This window comes from Somniosus microcephalus, chromosome 12 (assembly GCF_052327205.1).
Source record: "Somniosus microcephalus isolate GS21.2 chromosome 12, FLI_Smic_1.0, whole genome shotgun sequence".
In the NCBI taxonomy this organism is placed as follows: Eukaryota; Metazoa; Chordata; class Chondrichthyes; order Squaliformes; family Somniosidae; genus Somniosus; species Somniosus microcephalus.
In genome coordinates this window covers 26,472,977-26,496,742 of record NC_140998.1, presented here as the reverse complement: position 1 = coordinate 26,496,742, position 23,766 = coordinate 26,472,977, and the positions used below count along the sequence as shown (strand labels likewise).

At 49.2% G+C, this 23,766-nt stretch overlaps 1 protein-coding gene across 2 annotated transcripts in view; it reads right to left on the bottom strand.

Moving 5' to 3' along the window:
- Positions 1-23,766, bottom strand: part of LOC147109092 (acetyl-coenzyme A synthetase 2-like, mitochondrial) — an 83,924-nt gene that overhangs the window by 41,619 nt on the left and 18,539 nt on the right. For both annotated transcript variants that reach the window (XM_086002700.1, XM_086002699.1), the window contains exons 4-5: positions 16,459-16,634; positions 6,878-7,030 (exon numbers count right to left, since the gene is read on the bottom strand). In XM_086002700.1, the coding sequence (XP_085858826.1) occupies positions 6,878-7,030; positions 16,459-16,634 (329 nt within the window). The remainder of the gene's footprint in view (positions 1-6,877; positions 7,031-16,458; positions 16,635-23,766) is intronic.

Below are 23,766 nucleotides of genomic sequence, written 5' to 3'. Positions count from 1 at the left end.
GGATGTAAAAGATCCCATGGTTCTACTTGAAGAGCTGGGGCGTTCCTCGTCTCCTGTTCAATGTCTATTCCTCAATCCACATCACTAAAACAGATTATCTGATCATTTATCTCAGTGCTGCTCGTGGAATCTTGCTGTGTGCAAATTCACTGATGCATTTTCCTAAACTTCAAAGTACTTTATAACAACAGAAAATGCTGGAAAAACTCAGCAGGTCAGGCAACATCCGTGGAGAGAAGTTTTGAAGAAGGGTCCAACCCGAAACGTCAACTCAAATTTCTCTCCACGGATGTTGCCTGACCTGCTGAGTTTTTCCAGCATTTTCTGTTGTTATTTCGGATTTCCAACATCTGCAGTATTTTGCTATCCTTCAAAGTACTTTAATTGGCTGTAAAGCGCTTTGGGGTGTCCTGAGGTTGTGAAAGGTGCTATATAAATGCAAGCTCTTTCCTCTCTTCTTTCACCCCCCATGCTTGTGACTTATGTAAGGTCCTGGAGCGTTCTGTTGCCACCCAGATCCCAGTTTGAATCCCTCCAGTCCGACATCTGCCTATGTCATAGACTATCCTGACCAAAGTCACAAATGACATCCTCTGTGACTATGACGTCATTGCTGTAATGATATCAGCAAATAGTGATGATATTTGTCTGTGTTTGATTACTTATGCCTTACAGCATATTTGTCTGTGTTTTTGATTACTTGTGCCTGACCAGCAGAGGTCATGTGAGAGACAAGCAGTCCAGAGGAGTTTTACTTTCAGTTTCATTCTAGATGCATCACAGCATAGTGTGTTCTGTAAAAAGCTGTAGAAAGTCTTGAACAAGACTTTAGATTAAACAACATTCTCTTTCAGAAATGAGTCTTTATTGAACCCAAAAAGAAATCAAAACAATTGCTCCCTGTCCTTCTCAGCCCATCTGCTTTGTGCGATCTCAAATTGTTTATTTTGTCGTCAGCAACTACAGTGAGGTCATCACATTTCCGACACTGACACGTTCTTGAGTTTCGCGGCCGAGCAATGTCATTTCACTCGCAAGGATAAAACAGCCATCTAGTCCGGTCCTGAAAGGGTTAACGAGTTTGTGCGCAGGGCTCCTACATCTGCTGCAGTTACTCAGAACGCTGAGTTCAAGCACCTTCCCCATCCAATGGCTGGCAGAGTTCCCAGCCGCCCAACCCTCGAACTCAGAAGCACCATGGTAGAAACAGCACTTAGAAAGCGCTCAGCCCGTGGGAGCTTGCAGCTGCACCACGCCTGATTTGTCACGCGGGTGACTGTGGGTCCTTACAGTTGCTATAAATCCAGAAAAGAATGTCGGGATTTTTCCAGAATTCACCTCTTGGCTGCTTGATAACTACTTATAAAAGCAGCTCGAATAATGGCAATAAATGTTGGCCTTGTCAGCAACGCCCAGATCCCATGAACAAATTATTTTTTTAAATTCCCCTCCCCCCTCTCTCTCGTATCGTATCTCACATAATTGAGGCCATGTGGCTACAGATTCACTAACAGCACATTCCCATCTCTTACTTCATCTCCTCTCTTACTCTCTTTCTCATTTGCTTTCTTCCCCTAGCACATCCATGCCCTTTCTTCATCTCACTTTATCTCTAACTCCCTAGCTCGCTCTCTATCTTAATCTCTCTCTATCTCTCTCTATCTCTCTCTCAATCTTTCTCACTTATCTCTTGGCCTCAGTCTCTATCACATCACCACTTTCTCACTTTATTTCTCCCCGTCACTCTGTCGCTTGTTTTCCTCTCTCTCTCTCTCTCACACTCCTCGTCCCACCCCGACTTCAATTCCCCGCCCCGCCATTGCAGGTAAATGTAAACCGTGCCAGTGGTCCCTGGGGCAGCAGTGGCAAACACCCTAACTCGTTGCCCGGAGGGTGAGGGCCTAGTTGTGGGCTCCTCGCCCTCCACAACGGCCCCAACAACTAATTAATTTAGGTCATGGTCTAGTTCGAAGCCTAAATAAATTTTCTCTGTTCCTCTTCGGGGGTTCTTCCACCCTGTTAACTGGCTGGCCACCTCCTCAGGTGCAGCAGTGGTCAGGGGTACGGCGGGGGTCAGGGGTACGGCGGGGGTCAGGGTTACGGCAGGGTCAGAGTGGCAGGTTGAAGTCCCACCCCAATAAGCGCTCTACCTCACTTTCAGCACAGAAGATAAAATGCCGGTTGTGGATCAGCCGCCCACTCCGCACACTGCCCACTCCGCACCCCGCCCACCCCGCCCACCGTACACCCCGCCCACCGTACACGCCGCTCATTCCACACCCCGCCCGCCATGCACCCTGCCGCTCCGCGCCCCGCCCGCTCCGCGCCCCGCCCACTCCGCACACCGCCCACTCCACACCCCGCCTGTTAAGTATGTGTATTGTATTGAACAATTAACACAAAGACTTAAACGTATAACTCAAACAGGTCTTTACTGGTTGGAGGTAGGGACTATACATAGGTCTTTACTTCATGCCCACAGGCGGGAACTGAGGGGGATCAGTACCCACAGTACTATTTATACCCCTATGGCCAGGAGTGGTACTGCGTATCACTACGCCCAACAAGTAGTGCAGTCCTGTCCATAGGTTCAAAGTAGCACACATATTACATACACAACATTCCTCCCTTCCTAGCTTTACAGTCATCTCCCCATTTAACATAACGTAATAACATATATACATATATAACTTCATGTCAAAACAGATCACAGATTCAGTCTCTGCGGAAAACAGTTCACAGATTCAATCTCTGTGGTGTAGTCGGTTCACGTTGCTGGAGTGACTCATTCAATAGTCCTTCCATGGATTTAACAGTTTGAACTTCCGAACTGAATTGGCTCCGTTCGGAGGGACCACGTGTGTGATCTGGTAGAGGCGATAATGGTTCAGATGGGTCATCTTCTGTTTTTACTTTTCCTTTTCTGCTTCTTGGAGACTCTCTGGGCTCCATTGTCAGCTGCCACAGCTGCCAGCTGCATGCGCAGTTCCTCCTTCTCTTCCTCCTGTTTCCGTCGTAGAGCCAGCTTCTCCCGATGTTCCGTAGACTTTTGGTGCTCCTCCATGATTTCTGCACTTTGGGAGTCGAAGTTACAAGCTGGGCAGGACAGGACATCGTAATATTCGGTGTCGTCCTGAGCTAGACCAGTGAGAGGGTCGTCTATTTCCTCCATACCCAGCTGGACGTTAGCCAGCTCTTGTTCCAAATCCAGACATCTTTCCTGAAGAGACTTCTTCATGTGTACCTCTGCATCCAGCTTTTTCTGGGCTTTCAGCAAGTCGTTTACTAGTGACCTCATTTGTGATTTTAATACTTCAACTTCCTTTGGAGATTGATTGATCGGACTATGCAATCCCTCTACCGGAGCAGCTGTTTCAGCGGTCTGTTGTTCTACGTTGACGTGAGTCAGCGTACTTTTGACATCCAAGGGCTGCTCTGTTGCAGTCATCTCAGTCTGTGTTGCCACCTCAGCTCTTCCAATAACCTTTGAGAGCTCCGAACCCCTTTCGTTTGAATATTGAAGTTCATGTTCAAGTTTTTCCCATTTCAGAGTCCTGTCCTTCAGCATATGCAGGAGTTGGCTGACCGTTAACTCCTCTGACATCAGACGTTTTGTGTGCTCCTGCTCCATTTTCTCCATCAGCTGCTTCTGTTGTCTTTCCAGATTCTCCAACTCTATATCAAAGAACTCTTTCGTTGCATTCAGCTCTTGCTCAAAACGGCGAAGCATTTGTTCTAATTGCTGTTGTAGTTTGAAATGGAGTTGAGTTCGAGCCCGGTGTCCCTCAGAAATGGGCACATCAGTAGACTTGCCAGACTCAGAATCCACAGTTAAACTATGTTGTTGTTGCTCAGTGGAATTCTGTGCTGAAACTTTGTCTTTTGCACCTGAGTTGGGCTTACCATCATCCGTTCCAGAGTCTGGGCCGACTATCTTCACCGAGTTCTCACTCGTTATTGTTTGTAGGAAATGCCAGTCCATATTCATTTTCCTAATCCACTCCCGTCCTAGTAGTGGAGGACCTCCTTCAGATATCACATATAAGTCCATTATTTGACTGTCTTCGCCCTTGTGGACCACTGCAACCTCTATTTTCCCGATGGGGTACACTCTTTGCCCCGTGTATGTTTTCAATATAATCCCCGTATCCTGTAGGGGAATATGTTGGAATAACTTTCCGTAATCTTTCTTATTTATGACCGTCAATGCCGATCCAGTGTCCAATTCCAGTTTTACTTGGACTCCTTCTATCTGAAGAGTGACCCAAATTGTCTGGAGGTCTGCACCCTTACCAGCGTTGAGTACTCTTAAGCTAGCCAGTTCATTACAGCTTAAGCTAGCCAGTTCATTACTGCTAGCGTCTGAATCGGACTCCTGTTCGGTCACCTTGTGTACCTTTGCGTATTTTCCTTGCGGTGACTTCTTGTTGCTGGTCTTCTTCCCTGACCTGCATACTCTAGCTATATGTCCAAGCCTACCACAAGTTCTACATTCTTGGTTTTTAAACCAACACTGGTTCTGATCATGCGTTGTCTTTCCACAACGATAACATTTGCCAGAACTCACACCCAATTTGTGTGCACTGAGCTCCGGTGACCGTAGCTGCATTACTGCCGTGCCTCTCGCTGCGGCTTCGTGTGCTGCTGCCATAGTGACCGCCTTCTCAAGCGTCAGCTCATTCTCCTCGAGCAGTCGCTTTTGTGTATCCTGTTTAAATAAACCACACACAAATTTGTCTCGAAGTGCCTCTGTCAGTCCCGTTCCAAACTGGCAATATTTCGCTAATTTACGCAATTCCAGCAAATAATCAGCATTGCTTTCATGCTGTAGCTGCCTTCTGTCGTAAAATTTAAATCGTTCCGCTAGCATCAGCGGCGTGGGGTTTAGATGATCTTTCAGGACAGTAACAATCTCATCGAACGTCTTATCCGCCGGTTCATCTGGTGATAACAGGTGTTTCAATTGCCCGTATGTCTTCGCACCCATTAAATTTAATAATGTTAGTGCTTTATCAGCCTCACGAATTTTATTGGCCTTACAATAATTTTTAACTCGTTCAACATATATGGCCCAATCTTCGATGTCACTATCAAAGTTGCTAATATTCCCGTGTTTAGGCATTGTAGTACTTTATCAGATTTGCAATTTCTCAGATTTTTTTTTTTTTACTGTTATCCAAGATGGCGGCTTCCCGCTCTTGCCGTCGTCCTCCGCCCACAAAATGGCGGTTTTCCCGCTTCTGCCTTCTTCCCCAGCGGTTTTCCCGCGAAAAATGGCAGCTTTCCCCGCGCTTCTCGCTCTCCCCGCCCACTTCAATGGCGGTTTTCCCGCACTTCTCGTCGCTGACTTTCAGCCCGACTGCGGCTCTTATCTCCTGTGCGATCGCTGGTGCGCCACCCGCCCGAAACGGTTCTCAGCCCTTATCACCGGTGCGATCGCTGGCCCGCTAAGCGCCTCCCGCTTGAAGCGGCTCCCGGCCTCTGGCTCACCCGCTCGGCGGCTCTTGCTCGCTCCCTCCTGGGCTCTGGCTTACCCGCTCGCGCCCTCCCGGGCTCTGGCTTACCCACGAGGTTATGGAGGCTTCAGGGTCCTAATGCCTGTCGCTTCCAGTCGCTGGAAGCTGTCAGGATTTCTGCTGCCCTTCAGTTTTCAGTGGGGTGTTGAGGATTGGAACCTCTCTTCAACGTCCTGTCTTTGGACGAAGCCGCCGTGGAATAACTGCCGCAGGGTTCGAACCGACTCGTCGCCAGTGTTAAGTATGTGTATTGTATTGAACAATTAACACAAAGACTTAAACGTATAACTCAAACAGGTCTTTACTGGTTGGAGGTAGGGACTATACATAGGTCTTTACTTCATGCCCACAGGCGGGAACTGAGGGGGATCAGTACCCACAGTACTATTTATACCCCTATGGCCAGGAGTGGTACTGCGTATCACTACGCCCAACAAGTAGTGCAGTCCTGTCCATAGGTTCAAAGTAGCACACATATTACATACACAACACCGCCCACCCTACACCCTGCCCACTGTCTCTATTGCAGGCCCTGGCTGAAGCTCAGAAATTCCTGTTTGTGATCTCAGCGAATGAACATTTAATGGGTTTGTCCTCTTTCAGGTATTTTAATGCAGGCATTAACTCATTTTAATTTTGATGAGCGAAATTGGGATGTTTGCAATGAGACGGACACTAAAGCTGGGATCACCCCCATTGAGATTGCGAATTGTCCCATCAGATCAATGCTCTAATAAAGAAAGGACTTGCATTTATTTCGGCCTTTAGATCCTCAGGACATTGTAGCCAGTGGACTTTTTTGGCGTCTAGTCACTGTTGTTTTCTACGTAGCTAATTCTCACACAGCAATGATATGAATGACCAAAAGAGCCAAGGGAATCTTTCATATATCCCTGGACAGGCAGCCTGGACCTCAGTTTAAAATCTCAACTGATGCAGAGCAGCATTAGTGTAAGGCCAAGCTGACAGTGAGAGAAGTACTTTGAGTTAACAACCTGTGCCTATGTAGATTTTTAGTATGTTTCAGTACTCATCTAGCATTGTTTTTGAGATTATTAATTCGGTGCAGTCCAGGGTTACCAGCTCTTCTACATACCAGGGCCAAAGTCTAGGCCTCTGACCTCTTCAAATGGTTGTTACTTAATTATTAGAGATTGTGATGTGATCTTAAAGCCTTAAAGGAGGAACTGAAAGGCTAACTTGGCCAGGTAGACCACTAATGATTTCCCATTGACGAAGGGTACACACCTCAACCATTAACCTGTCTTTTCTCTTTATGCACACTGACTGACCGGCCATGTGTTTCCTGCATTTTCTGTCCTGATTTCAGAATTCCAGCATTTTATTCCTCCATTGCTTACCCTGTGGGTGACAGCAGTGTACAGCAAGTACCCAGCCTGTGTGTGAACCACTCCCTTCGGCTTTCCAGTGCTCCCCGATGTGTACAACAGGAACAGCATATCCTCACTCTCCATGGCAACGGGGTCACATGCTGCTTCCTCTTTCATAATTTCCTGGAAAACAAACCATTGTTTAGTCATGTAATATAAACCCTACTATTATAGGGTAATGAGAGGGTCAGCAGCTTCAAATTCCTGGGTGTATTCATTACGGAGGACTTAACGTGGTCCCATCACATCGACGTTGTAACCAAGAAGGCATGCCAACGCCTGTTCTTCCTCAGGAGACTGAAGAAATTTGGAATGGCCCCCCAGATTCTCACCAACTTCTACCGGTGCACCATCGAGAGTATCCTGTCCGGCTGCATCACTACCTGGTATGGCAACTGCACCGCCACAGACCGCAAGGCTCTACAGATGGTGGTGAAAGCTGCACAACGTACTATAGGAATTAAACTACCTGCTGTCCAGGATATCTACCCCGAGAGGTGCCGGGGGAAGGCCCTGAGAATCATCAAAGACGCGAGTCACCCCAGCCACAACCTCTTCGCCCTGCTCCCGTCCGGTAAGAGATACCGAAGCATACGGTCTCGTACCAGCAGGTTTCGAAACAGCTTCTACCCCCAGGCCATAAGACTCATGAACGAATAATTTATTATTATTTATTATTGTTGTTTTTATTTATTATTACTGTATTTCTATTAGTATTTTTATCAGTGCTATGCCATATTTATTCCAATGTTGGGAGGACTCGTAAAAATCAACATTTCATTGTGCAGTACACACGTTTGCTGCCTATATGACAAATAAAATTGAATTGAATTGAATAAAGAATTACATAGTTTTACATAGTATTTACAGCACAGAAACAGGCCATTTGACCCAACATAGGAACAGGAGTAGGCTACTGGCCCCTTGAGCCTGTTTTGCCATTCAATGAGATCATGGCTGATCTGTGACCTAACTCCATATACCCACCTTTGCCTCATATCCCTTAATACCTTTGGTTAACAGAAAGCTATCAATCTCAGATTTAAAATTAACAATTGACCCAGCATCAACTGCCATTTGAGGAAGAGAGTTCCAAACTTCTACCACCCTTTGCATGTAGAGTTTCCTCCAACTAAATATTGGAAAGAACGACGGCATTCTCTTCGGTCCGCGCCAACTCCATTCACTAGCCACCGACTCCATCCCTCTCCCTGGTCACTGTCTGAGGCTGAGCCAAACCATTCACAACCTTAGTGTCGTATTTGACCCCGTAGTGAGTTCCGACTACATAACCGCTCCATCACTGGGACCGCCTACTTCCACCTCTGTAACATCGCCCGACTCCGGCCCTGCCTCAGCTCATCTGCTGCTGAGGCCCTCATCCATCCTCTTTGTTACCTCTAGACATGACTATTCCAATGCTCGCCTGGCCAGCCTCCCATCTTGCACTCTCCATAAACTTTAGCTCAATAAAACTCCCGTTTACCGATCACCAATGACTCCCCCTAATTTTTTTTAATGCGCGGTCCCCTTAGCTGGGTGTGTGGCCATTCAAATTTTTGCGCATGCATGGTTTCTTCCCTGTAGAAGGCAGTGAGCGGCCCACGGGGGACCTCCAGACCGCTGTGCAGCCACTTAGCGGGAACATTGCCCATCACCCCTGACATGAATCAGTCATTCATGAAAGAAAGACTTATGAAATAATACTGAGCGGCCTGCGGGTGGCGCTATCCAGGGAGAGTATAAATACTCGGGCACGGGCCCAGCTTGTGCAGGACATTCTTAACAGGAACTAGTGAAGGACACAACTAGACTTCCATGTTGTAAAACAGTTGATTAAAGCTTTGTTTAACGCTTAGACCAAGTGCCTAGTAGTTTTCTTAAGCCAACCCTTGTGCTCACTGACCTACATTGGCTCCCAGTTCGGCAACGCCTCAATGTAAAAATTCTCTTCCTTGTTTTCCAATCCCTCCATGGCCTCGCCCCTCCTTATCTCTGTAACCTCCTCCAGCCCTACACCCTCCGAGATCTCTGTGCAAATGTTCCCTTTAAGCTGTGCGGCTGCACAGCGCTCTGCAGCTCCCGCGCAGTTGGCTCACTGGCATTTAAATGGGAAAAACCGCGCATGCGCAGTATTGTGCATGGGCCGTGCAGCCCCTTAAAGGGACCGCGCACCCAAAAAAAAATAAAGGGCACATTAATCTGCGCTCCTCCTATTCTGGCATCTTGCGCATCTCCGAATTTAATCACACCACCATTTGTGGCCATGCCTTCAGCTGCCTAGGCCCCAAGCTCTGGAATTCCCTCCCTAAACCTCTCCGCTTCTCTACGTCTCTCTCCTCCTTTAAGACGCTCCTTAAAACCTACCTCTTTGACCAAGCTTTTGGCGATCTGTCCTAATTTCTCCTCGGCTTCAAATTTTGTCTGTTAACGCTCCTGTGAAGCAACTTTGGACGTTTTATTACATTAAAGGCGCTATATAAATGCAAGCACCAGGCGTACGTAATACTGAGGTGCCAACTTGGGGAAGCTGCAACACAGGGCTACAGGCATGCTAAACAACGGAAGCAGCATGCTATAGACAGAGTTAAGCGATCCCACAACCAACGGATCAGATCAAAGCTCTGCAGTGCTGCCTCATGCAGTTGTGAATAGTGGTGGACAATTAAACAACTAACAGGAGGAGGAGGCACCATGAATATCCCCGTGCAAAAGACATGGCTGAAGCGTTTGCCAGAAGTGCCGAGTGAATGATCCATATCGGCCTCCTCCTGAGGTCCCCACCATCACAGAAGCCAGTCTTCAGCCAATTCAATTCACTCCACGTGATATCAAGTAACAGCTGAGCGCACTGGATACAGCAAAGGCTATGGGCCCTGACAACATCCCGGCTATTGTGCTGAAGACTTGTGCTCCAGAACTAGCCCCACCTCTAGCCAAGCTGTTCCAGTACGGCTACAACACTGGCATCTATCCGACAATGTGAAAAACTGCCCAGGTATGTCCTGTCCACAAAAAGCAGGACAAATCCAATCTGGCCAATTACCGCCCCATCAGTCTACTCTCAATCATCAGCAAAGTGATGGAAGGTGTCGTTGACAGTGCTATCAAGCGGCACTTACTCACCAATAACCTGCTCACCGATGCTCAGTTTGGGTTCCGCCAAGACCACTCGGCTCCCAACCTCATAGCAGCCTTGGTCCAAACATGGACAAAAGAGATGAATTCCAGAGGTGAAGTGAGAGTGACTGTCCTTGACATCAAGGCAGCATTTGACCGAGTGTGGCATCAAGGAGCCCTAGTAAAATTGAAGTCAATGGAATCAGAGGGAAAACTCTCCACTGGCTGGAGTCATACCTAGCACAAAGGAAGATGGTTGTGGTTGTTGGAGGCCAATCATCGCAGCCCCAGGACATCACTGCAGGAGTTCCACAGGGCAGTGTCCTAGGCCCAACCATCTCCAGCTGCTTCATCAATGACTTCCCCTCCATCATAAGGTCAGAAGTGGGGATGTTCGCTGATGATTGCAGTGTTCAGTGCCATTCACAACTCCACAGATAATGAAGCAGTCCATGCCCGAATGCAGCAAGACTTAGATGACATTCAGGCTTGGGCTGATAAGTGGCAGGTAACATTCGCGCCACACAAGTGCCAGGCAATGCCTATCTCCAACAAGTGGGAGTCTAACCAACACCCCTTGAGATTCAACGGCATTGCCATCACCGAAACCCCCACCATCAACATCCTGGGGGTCACCATTGACCAGAAACGTAACTGGACCAGCCACATAAACACTGTGGCTACAAGAGCAGGTCAGAGGCTGGGTATTCTGCGGCGAGTGACTCACCTCCTGACTCCCCAAAGCCTTTCCATTATTTAAAAGGCACAAGTCAGGAGTGTGATGCAATACTCTCCACTTGCCTGGATGAGTGCAGCTCCAACAACACTCAAGAAGCTCGACACCATTCACGACAAAGCAGCCCGCTTGATTGGCACCCCATCCACCACCTTAAACATTCACTCCCTCCACCACCAGCGCACCGTGGCTGCAGTGTGTACCATCTACAAGATATACTGCAGCAACTCGCCAAGGCTCCTTCGGCAGCACCTCCCAAACCCGTGACCTCTACCACCTAGAAGGACAAGGGCAGCAGACGCATGGGAACACCACCACCTCCAAGTTCCCCTCCAAGTCACACACCATCCTGACTTGGAAATATATTGCCATTCCTTCATCGTCGCTGGATCAAAATCCTGGAACTCCCTCCCTAGCAGCACTCTGGGAGTACCTTCACCACACGGACTGCAGCGGTTCAAGGCGGCGGCTCACCACCACCTTCTCAAGGGCATTTAGGGATGGGCAATAAATGCTGGCCTTGCCAGTGATGCCCACATCCCATAAGCGAAAAAAAAAGTTGTTGTTGGTCTTCTTCATCTCACCCGATCAACATATCCTTCTATTCCTTTCTCCCTCATGTGCTTATCTAGCTTCCCCTTAAATGCATCTCTGCTATTCGCCTCAACTGCTCCTCGTGGTAGTAAATTCTACTTTCTAACCACTCTCTGGGTAAAGAAGTTTCTCCTGAGTTTCCTATTGGGTTTAATTCGTGACTATCTTATATTTATGGCCCCTAGTTCTGGTCTCCCTCGCAAGTGGAAACATCTTCTATATGTCTACCCGATCAAACCCTTGCATAATCTTAAAGTCCTCCATCAGGTCACCCCTCAGTCTTCTCTTTCCTAGATAAAAGAGCCCCATCTTGTTCAATCTTTCCTGATAGGTATAACCTCTCATTTCTGGTATCATTCCAGCAAGTCTTTTTTGCACCCTCTCCAGTGCCTCTATATCCTATTTATAATCTGGAGACCAGAACTGTTCGCAGTACTCCAAGTGTGGTCTAACCAATGTTCTATACAAGTTTAACATAACTTCTCTGCTTTCCAATTCAACCCCTCTAGAAATGAGCCCAGTGCTTTGTTTGCTTTTTTTATGGCCTTATTAACCTGCGTCGCCACTTTTAGTGATTTGTGTATCTGTACCCTCCAGATCCCTCGGCTCCTCTATTCCATTTGAACACTTATTTCCAAGGAGTACGTGGCCTCCTTATTCTTCCTACCAAAATGCACCACCTCACACTTCTCTATATTGAAGTTCATTTGCCAATTACACGCCCATTCTGCAAATGTATTAATGTCTTCCTGTATTTTGTCACAGTCCTCCTCTGTACTAACTGCACTCCCCAATTTGGTGTCGCTCGCAAATTTTGAAATTGTACTTCCGATTTCCGACTCCAAATCTTTTATGTAAATGGTGAACAACAGAACTATGAAGACATTCAAATACTATCCAATCTATATTTGAAACATGTGTTTTTTAAGCTTAAACTTTCACATACACAGGAACATAAGGATGTGGAAAAGGCCCAACTTGATTTGTTTTTGTTCTTTCGCACTATGTTCACTTGGGGACTCAGCCCACCTGATGGGCAGACAAGATGGCTGCCCGCATTAACAGAGGGGGAGGGGGAGGGGGAGGGGCAGGTTGGCACTAACTCCAAGATAACATACAGAGGGAAAAAGAAACTTATAAAATAAAAGCATAACAAGAAAGATTAAAATAGCTGACTCCGTAGAGGATTGAAGGTTATAAGGAAAAACTATGGCACAGATAGTCAGCTGTTCTGTGGGACGCTGTGGCCCCAGTCCGGCTGAGACTGTGGGAGTGTATCCATGGAATGCAGTGTGGATTCCAGCAAAATGTAGGGTTGATACCAAGGTTCTCGCTAAGCTGCGCACGGCCGCACGGTAAACTATATGGTCCCACGCAGGCCGCTCACTGGCTTTTACATTGTAAGTACCGCGTATGCGCAGAAATTTAAAGGGACCGCGCATTGAAAGAAACAGGCCGTGCAGAGCAAAGCGCAGCTTACAGGGATCATTGGTTGATACCCTCGAACATTTTCCTCAGTTCCTTTTCATGGACAGAATCAATGACAGTGCAGGTTGAGCCCACTCTGTAGGTAGGAGGAGGTTCAATTGGACGGCTAATCTTTTACGCTTTCAGGGCCTTGGGATTTCCCAGTGCGAGTATTAGCATACAAACTCTTTAACACGTTAGCATGAAATTCCTTTGACCCCTTTTTTAATAGACATGTTAACCCATTTACTCTGTGTGGGCTACTGCCTGTGTTAAAACAGCGAACAAAGCAATTTCATACAAATGTTCGTAGTGTAGCGGTTCGCGTAGATCGCCACTAAATAAGAGAGTTTGACTTCGACGAACTATAAATAAGTTGTTTATTTACAGGAACAGGCTAATTACAGCAGGTAAGATGGCTGACTGTAGGAGCACCGTGGTGTAGGTCTTGTCCCAGCGGGGACTCCACGAGGACTGAGTTCGCAGTCCTGTGGAGAGCGTGATGACGTCATCGCGTTTGTGTTGTGATGTCATCACGTTGTTCGCGTTTCCCGCGCTTAGGGCGTCACGTGATGCGCGTCGTTGCGTCGCTGGCCGTTGAGGCCGAGGTCGCGAGGCCGGGCTGTGCCGGTGCTTGCCGCGGGAGCGGAAGATCGCGTCGCTCCTGTCAGCTGGCCGTTGAGGCTAGGCCGGGCTGTGCCGGCGGCCGTCCTGGAAGGCCGAGTCAGGCCGGCAGCCACCGCACGCACGTCACGTCGTACGTGACGTGACGTCAGCACGCTAGGGCGCGGCTTAAAGGGGCAATGGCCCCAACAGGTAAGTTAAAAGGGCAACGGCCCCAAAAGGTAAGTTAAACATACAGTAAGGTAAGTTAAAGGGAATTATGTGTCTTTATGTAAGGTACAACCGATGGTACCGCCACATGGGCCCCCCCAGAATTCGCTTTAACGAAAGTCCAAGGATGAGATGGTCTGACGAGCTGGTGGTCTCGGCGGTCGTGCTGTCTCGACTTGGCGAGCGAGGTCCAAAGATACTGCTCGTGAGCGGATCCGTACGCGAGTCATGGCGAATAAAGTGTATCCGTCCGGCGAAGGACCGTGGAGATGTGCGAAACAGCAGGCCTTGTCAGAGTGACGGGCAGGTAGGGCGGACGCGGGCGATGACTCTGTTGATGTTGGAACAAGTCCTTGTTATAACGAACTCTGCAAGAACGCCAAACGAACGTTCCAGAAGGACTTGACAGGCGAGGTGAGTGAACGCGCCGACAGGTGAGCGAAACCTTCAGGAGGCTGGAACACGCAGAACGGTGCGTGCCATAGTGCTACGATGTTAACACAACAGAGGGTGAAGAGTTACTGCGTTAACCTGTGATCGGTAAGGCTAGCAACTTTCACGTGGCTGATCGCGGCCGCAGGATGCCCGTTGGACCCGTCCTCAATGTGTGCAGCTTCAGTAGATGTTTGCGTTTGTTAAAGGGAAAACTGGAGAAAGGGCGGCAACGGTCCAGGTTGTTGTTGCTTTCAGGAGGGGTTAACTCTGCCTGGAGGGCGGCAACACTTGCAACTGTTATAGATTTAGGAGAAAACAGCTGGGAGGGCGGCACGCTTTTGTTCACACTGAATCGTGTAGTAGGTAACACAACCAGCAGGCTGAAGGGCTGGTGCATCGTCGGCGGAGAAGGAGTCGTCGTTTTTCATGAGGGATGGGTCCTCGTGGTTAGCGAGGGGTGGGTCCTCGTGGTTCGTGAGGGATGGGTCCTCGTGCGCGAGGAGTGGGTCCTCGTGTTTCGCGGGGGTGAGTCCTCGTGGTATCCCCGCAGGGCGCGCTCCGATTTTGTGGGCCCGAACATGCTGTACCCCGCGCTTGGAGAGATGTATACTTGCTGTTGCTTTGGACGTAGAGGCGGACGATCCGTGTGGCGGTAGGAAAGAGGAGTACGGGGACCGTAAGCAAGTGCGTGGTCGGCGCCGCATCGATGTTCTCATCGAACGGGGCTTCTACCTTTATAAAGCACGAGGGGGACTGTGGCTCCCTGGATTGCGGTAGCGACAGCAAAACGGCTGGTGCTTCCATGGCGTGCTTCTTTTGTGAAAATTGTTCACAAAAAAAAACGAACGGGGTCCGGTTGAGGTTTGTCCGTGTCAAACGGGTTCTGCTCCAGGCTGCGCTTACCTTGCGAATACGTTCGCAAAGACGGGGTCGCCTTTGGCGGAGTGAGGCGGTTGCTGTTCCGTGGTTGTTCGTCGGTTGTGCGTTGGTCGTCTTGTGGAAAGACGAGGTTCAGGCACGCGTTGCTACCGTGAAAATCGTTCACGGATATGGGTTCACCAATTGTAGCGTTGGAATTGATGAGCTCCCGTACTCACGTCGTTGAGTCACCAATGTAGCGTAGGTGGCCGACGGTTGCCGTTGGGCGTGCTGTACCTCTGTGAAGACGAGGGTCAGGCTGCGCGTTGCTACCGTGAAAATCGTTCACGGATACGGGGTCACCAATTGTAGTGTAGGAATTGATGAACTCCCGTACTCACGTCGTTGGGTCACCAATGTAGCGGTTCGTGTAGATCGCCACTAAATAAGAGAGTTTGACTTCGACGAACTATAAATAAGTTGTTTATTTACAGGAACAGGCTAATTACAGCAGGTAAGATAGCAGGTAAGATGGCTGACTGTAGGAGCACCGTGGTGTAGGTCTTGTCCCAGCGGGGACTTCACGAGGACTGAGTTCGCAGTCCTGTGGAGAGCGTGATGACGTCATCGCATTTGTGTTGTGACATCTTCACGTTGTTCGCGTTTCCCGCGTTTAGGGCGTCACGTGATGCGCGTCGTTGCGTCGCTGGCCGTTGAGGCCGAGGTCGCGAGGCCGGGCTGTGCCGGTGCTTGCCGCGGGAGCGGAAGATCGCGTCGCTCCCGTCGGCTGGCCGTTGAGGCCGAAAACGCTAGGCCGGGCTGTGCCGTCAGCGCGCTAGGGCGCGGCTTAAAGGGGCAATGGCCCCAACAGGTAAGTTAAAAGGGCAACGGCCCCAAAAGGTAAGTTAAACATACAGTGAGGTAAGTTAAAGGGAATTATGTGTCTTTATGTAAGGTACAACCGGTGGTACCGCCACAGTAGGTTAATATTCGCACCATGTTATCGCCAGGCCTTTGCATTCTTAGGACCTCCCACCACCAGGGCCTGCTTTAAAGCTCACTCCGATGAAAACAGTCTACTCCAGGGACTTGAGCTCAAAATCTAGGCTGGCACTCCCAGTGCAGTACTGAGGGAGTGCTGCACTGTCGGAGGTGCCATCTTTCAGATGAGACGTTAAACCGAGGCCCCGTCTGCCCTCTCAGGTGGACGTAAAAAAAAAATCCCATGGCACTATTTGGAAGAAGAGCAGGGGAATTTTCCCCGGTGCCCTGGCCAATATCTATCCCTCAGCCAGCATCACTAAAAACAGATTATCTGGTCATTATCACCTTGCTGTGCGCAAGTTGCGTTTCCTACATTACAACAGTGACTACACTTCAAAAGTACTTCATAGGCTGTAAAGCTCTTTGGGACGCCCTGAGGTTGTGAAAGGCACGATATAAATATATAAAGACCTGTGGCACAGGAATGGGAAATGTGACCTAGTTTATCATCCGAGCAATATACCTCCTCCAGGGGGATATCAATATTCGACATCGGGACCTTGTTCTCTGTTCTCATAGCCACAAACACTCGTTTGACGGAAGGACACAACTTCACAGCTTGGTCTACAGTTTTCTTCAACTCGATGACCCGTCCGCCCCTCAGAGCCTGGTTGCTGGTGATCACGGTTTCAGACTGTGCTTTAGGAATGAGAACAGGATGGTTAGGAGATTATACAGTAACAGCGGCATACACTTATATAAGCCCCTTTAATAAAGCAAAAAGCCGCAAAATACTTCGCAGTTGGAGAGGTCAGACCTGAGTAGTCCTCGGAGGGGGACCAGGGGAGGTGCAGTTCAAGAGGTGAGTTTGAAGGAGGTTTTGGAAAGTGGGAGCAAATGGAGGGGTTTAGGGAAAGAGCTTGAAAGTGTGGGGTGGAGATGAAGGAAGGCTCTGCCACTGATGGTGAAGCAGAGAGATTGGGGAGCTGCTGTAGGTCAGAGCTGGAAGAGCAGAAGGTGCAACCAGGGACATAAGGCTGGTGGAGGTGACAAAGGCAGTGAGGGGCAAGGCCACAGAGAGACTTGAAGACAAGGAGGGGAGAATTCAATTCAATTCAATTCAATTTTATTTGTCATATATGCAGCAGACGTGTGTACTGCACAATGAAATGTTGATTTTTACGAGTCCTCCCAACATTGGAATAAATATGGCATAGCAATGCTAAAAATACTAATAGAAATACTAATAGAAAGACAGTAATAATAAATAAAACAATAGTAATAAATAATAATAAATTAATCGTTCATGAGTCTTATGGCCTGGGGGTAGAAGCTGTTTCGAAACCTGTTGGTACGAGACCGTATGCTTCGGTATCTCTTACCGGACGGGAGCAGGGCGAAGAGGTTGTGGCTGGGGTGACTCGCATCTTTAATGATTCTCAGGGCCTTCCCCCGGCACCTCTCGGGGTAGATATCCTGCATATACTACCCTGCCTGATAGATTATTCCAAACCGTTTATTGTTCTTTTAGCAAATAAATTCTTCCTGACATCCTGCTTAAATTTACCTTTCACTAATTCTCCTTCACACCTCTGGTCCTACTCTCCTGACTTACTTTGAAGCAATAATCTGGGTCTACCTTTTCTATGCTATTAAATATTTGATATACCTTTATGACACCCCCCTTGACCACTTCTGCTCTAGACTAGAGAAACTGGGATTGCTCTCCTTAGAACAGAGAAGGTTAAGGGGAGGTTTAATAGAGATATTCAAAATTATGAAGGGTTTTGATAGAGTAAATAAGAAGAAACTGTTTCCCACCGGCAGGAGGGTCGGTAACCAGAGGTCACAGATTTAAGGTAATTGGCAAAAGAGTCGAGATGAATTTTTTTTACGCAGGATTTGTTGTGATCTGGAACGCGCTGCCTGAAAGGGTGGTGGAAGGAGATTCAATAGTAACTTTCTAAAGGGAATTGGATTTATACTTGAAAAAGAAAAATCTGCAGGGGTATGGGAGGGAGTGGGACCAATTGGATAGCTCTTTCTAAAAAGCCAGCGCAGACACGATGGGCTGAATGGTCTCCTTCTATGCTTTAAGATTCTATGATACTGCTTGCTGTGTCAATCTCTGGGGTATAATAATACAATCTGTATAATAACATATATACTTGCCGCAATTCGTAAGACCAGATCATTTCTGTATATAGTAGATAACAGTGGCCCCAACACAAGTCCCTGTGGAACAAAACTCACCACCTTTCCAGTTTGAGGAACTTCATTTTACCGTCGCAATCTATCCTTTGTTTTCTGCCCGCCAATCATCTCTCTATCCATGTGTCCACATTCCCTTTAATTCCATTAACCATTATCTTTATTATGCAGTAGCTTATCAAAAGCTTTTGACAGTCCATGTAAGCCACATCCACTGCACGTCTTCATCTTTCTTCTCTATTATTCCTCCATAACATTGGTCAAAATCGTCTACTGTATGATGGTTACATTAAAGAGGCACGAAATGGGGACAATATCACAGCTGGCCAATGCCTGATTCAATGATGTCACGACATATATTCCCCATTGCTGAGCTAATGGTGTCCAGTTGATACTTGCAGCAATTTACTTTTGATATACCTGTCCTATCACCGTCTGAATGTCAGTATAAGATATGCTCATAGGGTTATTAGAAGGTTATGCTAATAGGGTTAGATGAAATAGGGTGGGAGGAGGCTCGTGTGGAGCACAAACACCAGCACGAACCAGTTGGGCCAAATGGCCTCTGTGCTGTAAATTCTATGCAATTCTATGGGGGAAAAATTGGGTATCGCCCATTTTGGGGCGCTAATATCGGCTGGGCGCAAAGTTTAGCGCCTGGTGCTAATTATCGCCTCCGACAGCAAACTTGGCTTTTATCGCCCCTGGAGGTGATTGGAGCGCTAAATCAGGCGCTTCACGTCTGTCTTAAGGCGCAAAGGCCAAGGAGCGAGGTGCTAACTCACAGCGCTGGTGAAGCTCATGTGATGTCAGTCAGCAATGGAACACAGACACACTGGCACCGGCCAATTCTTAAAGGGGAGTTCTGACAAATGGTCATCGACCTGAAACGTTAACTCCGTTTCTCTCTTCACAGATGCTGCTTGACCTGCTGAGTTTCTCCAGCATTTTCTGTTTTTATCTTAAAGGGGAGGGTTGATCTTGCTCTCCATCCACATCCTGCTCATTGCAGCCTTGAATCTCGGCCTGGAGAGACCTGTACATCAAATCTGCTGGAAAGAACAATGGAGAGACCCAGGGAAAGAGCTCAGAGTGCAGCCCCCACAGTCTCTTCTAAATAGATACAAGGGCAAATCAAAATGAACCTGCAAAGTGCTGCTCAGTATGCAAAACTCCTTCACACAGCGTTGAATCTCTCCAGAAGTCTCTCTCTCAGAATGTGTGGTGCAAAAATGTCACCAACAAAAAAAGGCAGGAAGCGGTCGCCTTTAAATCGCGCTCCCCCAGTCCCTTCCTGACTGCAAAACGCTCCCCTCAACCCGTCGTTGCTAGCAACAGGTGGTAAGGTAGGGGGGCGCCACTCAATATCCAGTCCGGGGCGCTACCGGGGCGTTGCGCACTTGACTGACGTCACGATCTGCCGGCGCAGGAGATCGTGGCGGTAGTGTTTAACGCCGCCGCAAAATGTCTGGTCAATTTCGTGAGAGGCGAAAACATCGCCGCGCCCGGGCGCTAGTTGGTTTGCACCCCACTTAGCGCCCTCTTAAGGCACTAATGGGTGGCGCTACCAACTGAATTTTTCCCCCTATGTGTTTTAATATACTGAATATAATATATTTGTGGCCCTTTAGGTGAAAGGCATCAAAGGTGAAGAATCCATTACGCTCTCATTTGAATACCCTGTTCAACATCAAGCAGATCAGGTCTAGCATAGACCAGAGACCACCGTTTCCCAGCAATGAGCCTCAACTCAACCTCAAAAAGGCACACACTGCCATATAGAATCATAGAATGATACAGCATAGAAGGAGGCCATTCGGCCCATCATGCATTTGCTGGCTCTTTGGTAGAGCTACATAAGAAAATAAGAATTAAGAGCAGGAGTAGGTCATACGGCCCCTCGAGCCTGCTCCGCCATTCAATAAGATCATGGCTGATCTTCAACCTCAACTCCACTTTCCCGCCCGATCTCCATATCCCTCGATTCCCCTGGAGTCCAAAAATCTATTGATCTCAGCCTTGAATATACTCAACGACTCAGCAACCACAGCCCTCTGGGGCAGAGAATTCCAAAGATTCACAACCCTCTGAGTGAAGAAATTCCTCCTCATCTCAGTCTTAAATGGCCAACCCCTTACCCTGAGACTATCCAATTAATCCCACTCTCCTGCTCTTTCCCCATGGCCCTGTCCCTTTCCCATCATCAGCGTACATTTACATTTCTCACACCAGTTGTCTTTGAGTTCTCTCTGAATGAGACTGCCAACATACAGCAGATTTTGGATTATGGACTCCTGCACACTAACAGCTTGGTTGAGCCTGCCTATTCCTATCGCACATAGACCTCTCACATAGAGGCGACTATCATCCCATTAGTCTCAGTCCCAGAGGTGACAAGACAGTAGTAACCAACTGGGCCACCCAGTCAGTCCAAAGTTTCCTTTTGACTGCTGATAAAGTCAGAATCCTCTGAAGTGTCCACTCAACTTGCATTTATAGCCACCCAATGCTGCCACAGCAATTTGGAATCAATTCCGTGGCTGTTATCAGTGCCAATTACAGTTTTTGTTATTCATTGGATGTGGGCATTGCAGGCAAGGCCAGCATTTAGTGCCCATCCCTAATTGCCCTTGAGAAGGTGGTGATCCACCTTATACAACTGAATGGCTTGCTGGGTGTGGTAAACCACTGTTACCGTTCACAACCGTTCACTATTGTTACACTGTTGTTATCACTGTTTACACTGTTGTTATCGATACACAAGGTTACCTCTTGCCACGCACACTGCTATACCTGGGCTTACCTCAGCTGACTCCGCCCATGGCTCCGCCTGCTTGCCCAGGTATAAAGGTGACCGCTTGGCTAGTATTCTCCCTTGTTGGAACCGATCGCCCACGAGGGTGGGCTCTGTTATTTAGCCAATAAAAACCTATAGTTACTATCTTAACTCGTCGCTTTTCATGGAATGAATTGATAGGTATATCAATTTTATTGGCTAAATTTTGAAATGAGTGGATCGGAGCAGCCAAACGACCAGCCAAACGGCCAGCTACAACAGCCACAGCAGCCGGCCTGGCTGCGAGCCCTCCGACCGCCGTACCTGGATCTAAACCCACAGGCAGCGAACTCAGCCCTCGACTTCGAACACTGGCTGAGCTGTTTCGAATCCTACCTGGGAGAATCCGGCGTGCCTCCGGGATCCAAACTAAGAGTTCTGACCGCCCAGGTGAGCCCTAAAGTATTTGCATTCATCCGGGACCTTGCTACATACGAGGACGCCCTCAACCTGCTGAAAGAGCAGTACCGGAGCCCTGTAAATTCTATGTACGCCAGGCATCTCCTAAGATCTCGCTCGCAACAGCCAGGAGAGTCGGTTGATGATTTCTTACGGGCGCTACAAATACTTGGCAGGGACTGTGACTTTAAAGCCGTAACAGCTGCAGAACATACCGATGGAAATATCCGCGATGCCTTCGTGAAAGGCCTTCGGTCAGACTACTCACGGCAAAGACTGCTGGAATCAAAGGACCTCGACCTGAAAACAGCTGCGATCCTCGCTCGCTCCTTGGAAGTGGCCCATCGGGACCTCGAGGCGTACTCCAGGTACAGTGCTGCGCGACCCTGGGACTCGGGCCCAACTCCGGCCGCAATACCCCTCGCACCGCCGCCCCTGGGACCTACCACAGCGTCGGTGTCCCGGAATCGATCGGGACCGCCACCCCCGGGACCGGCTGCGGCAGCGGAGCCCCGCGATCGGGCCGCCTGCTGCTTCTTCTGTGGCCAGGCGAAACACCCGAGGGCGCGCTGCCCTGCAAGGAACGCGACCTGCTCCGACTGCCAAAAGAAAGGCCACTTCGCGAAGGCCTGCAGGGGGAAAGCCACTGACGCCAGCATTGCCTCATGCGAGTTGTGGGGGTGGCCATCTTTAATCAAGGCAACAGATGCCAGCATCGCCTCGTGTGAGTCGTGGGGGCGGCCATCTTTGATCAAGGCCACCGACGCCAGCAGTGCCTCATGTGAGTTGTGGGGGCGGCCATCTTCTCCGCCATTTTGTTCAACTTCGTGGGCGCCGCCATTTTGTTCACCGCACTCGACCGCCACCTTGTCTCCAGACCCGACCACCGCCCCGCCTGCAGACTACAGCAGCTCGCTCAGCCATACACTGGCCTCCGTCACGCTTGACCAAGCCCTCCCGCATCATCTGTCCAAGTCTATGATGGACATCGGAGTAAACGGCCACGCCACGACCTGCCTGTTCGACAGCGGTAGCACGGAGAGTTTTATTCACCCAGACACGGTGAGCTACTACTCCCTCACTGCCCGGCCAACGCGCCAGCGGATCTCGATGGCGTCGAAGTCACATTCAACTGACGCCAGCGGCTACTGTGTGGTGACCCTGTCGGTTAGGGGCACGGAATATAAAAACTTTAAACTTCTCGTCCTGCCCCAGCTCTGCGCTGCCGTCCTACTAGGGCTGGATTTCCAATGCCACCTCCAAAGTGTCACCCTGGCATACGGTGGACCCCTCCCCCCACTCACAGTCTACAACCAGCAGGTTTTAAACCGCCCGCCACATACGACCTGCGGCCTCTCCACTCTCAAAGTCCCGCCCCCCTCCTTGTTCACTAACCTCACCTGCGACTGTAAACCCGTCGCTACCAAGAGCAGGCGGTACAGCGCCGGAGACAGAGCTTTTATTAGCTCCGAGGTGCAGCGACTCCTGAAGGAGGGCATCATCGAGAGGAGCAACAGCCCCTGGCGTGCCCAGGTCGTAGTCGTTAAGACCGGCGATGAACACCGCCTAGTCATCGACTACAGCCAAACCATAAACCGGTACACCCGGCTGGACGCATACCCCCTTCCCCGCATATCTGACATGGTCAATCAGATTGCACAGTACCGGGTATTCTCTACCATCGACCATAAGTCTGCCTATCACCAACTCCCTATCCGCCCTGAGGACCGCCAGTATACCGCCTTCGAGGCGAATGGCCGCCTCTACCACTTCCTTAGGGTTCCCTTCAGCGCCACCAACGGGGTTTCGGTCTTCCAAAGGGAGATGGACCGGATGGTTGACCAGAACGCGCTGCATGCCACGTTCCCTTATCTAGATAACGTCACCATCTGCGGCCGCGACCAGCAGGACCACGATGTTAATCTGGAGAAATTCCTCCGTACGGCCCAACGACTGAACCTCACCTACAATAAGGAGAAATGTGTGTTTAACACCCCACGCCTTGCCATCCTCGGCTGCATAGTAGAGAACGGAGTCATCGGCCCCGACCCCGAAAGAATGCGCCCCCTCATGGAGCTTCCCCTTCCCCTCTGTCAAAAGGCACTGAAGAGAACCCTGGGGCTCTTCGCTTACTATGCCCAATGGGTGCCCAATTATGCGGACAAAGCCAGACCCCTCATGAAGTCCACCTCCTTCCCCCTGACAGCAGAAGCATGCGCAGCCTTCTCCCTCATAAAAGGAGACATTGCTAAGGCCACAATGCACGCGGTGGATGAGTCTATCCTTTCCAAGTGGAGAGCGATGCATCCGACTTCGCCCTAGCTGCAACCCTTAACCAGGCGGGGAGACCTGTGGCCTTCTTCTCAAGGACCCTCCAGGGCCCTG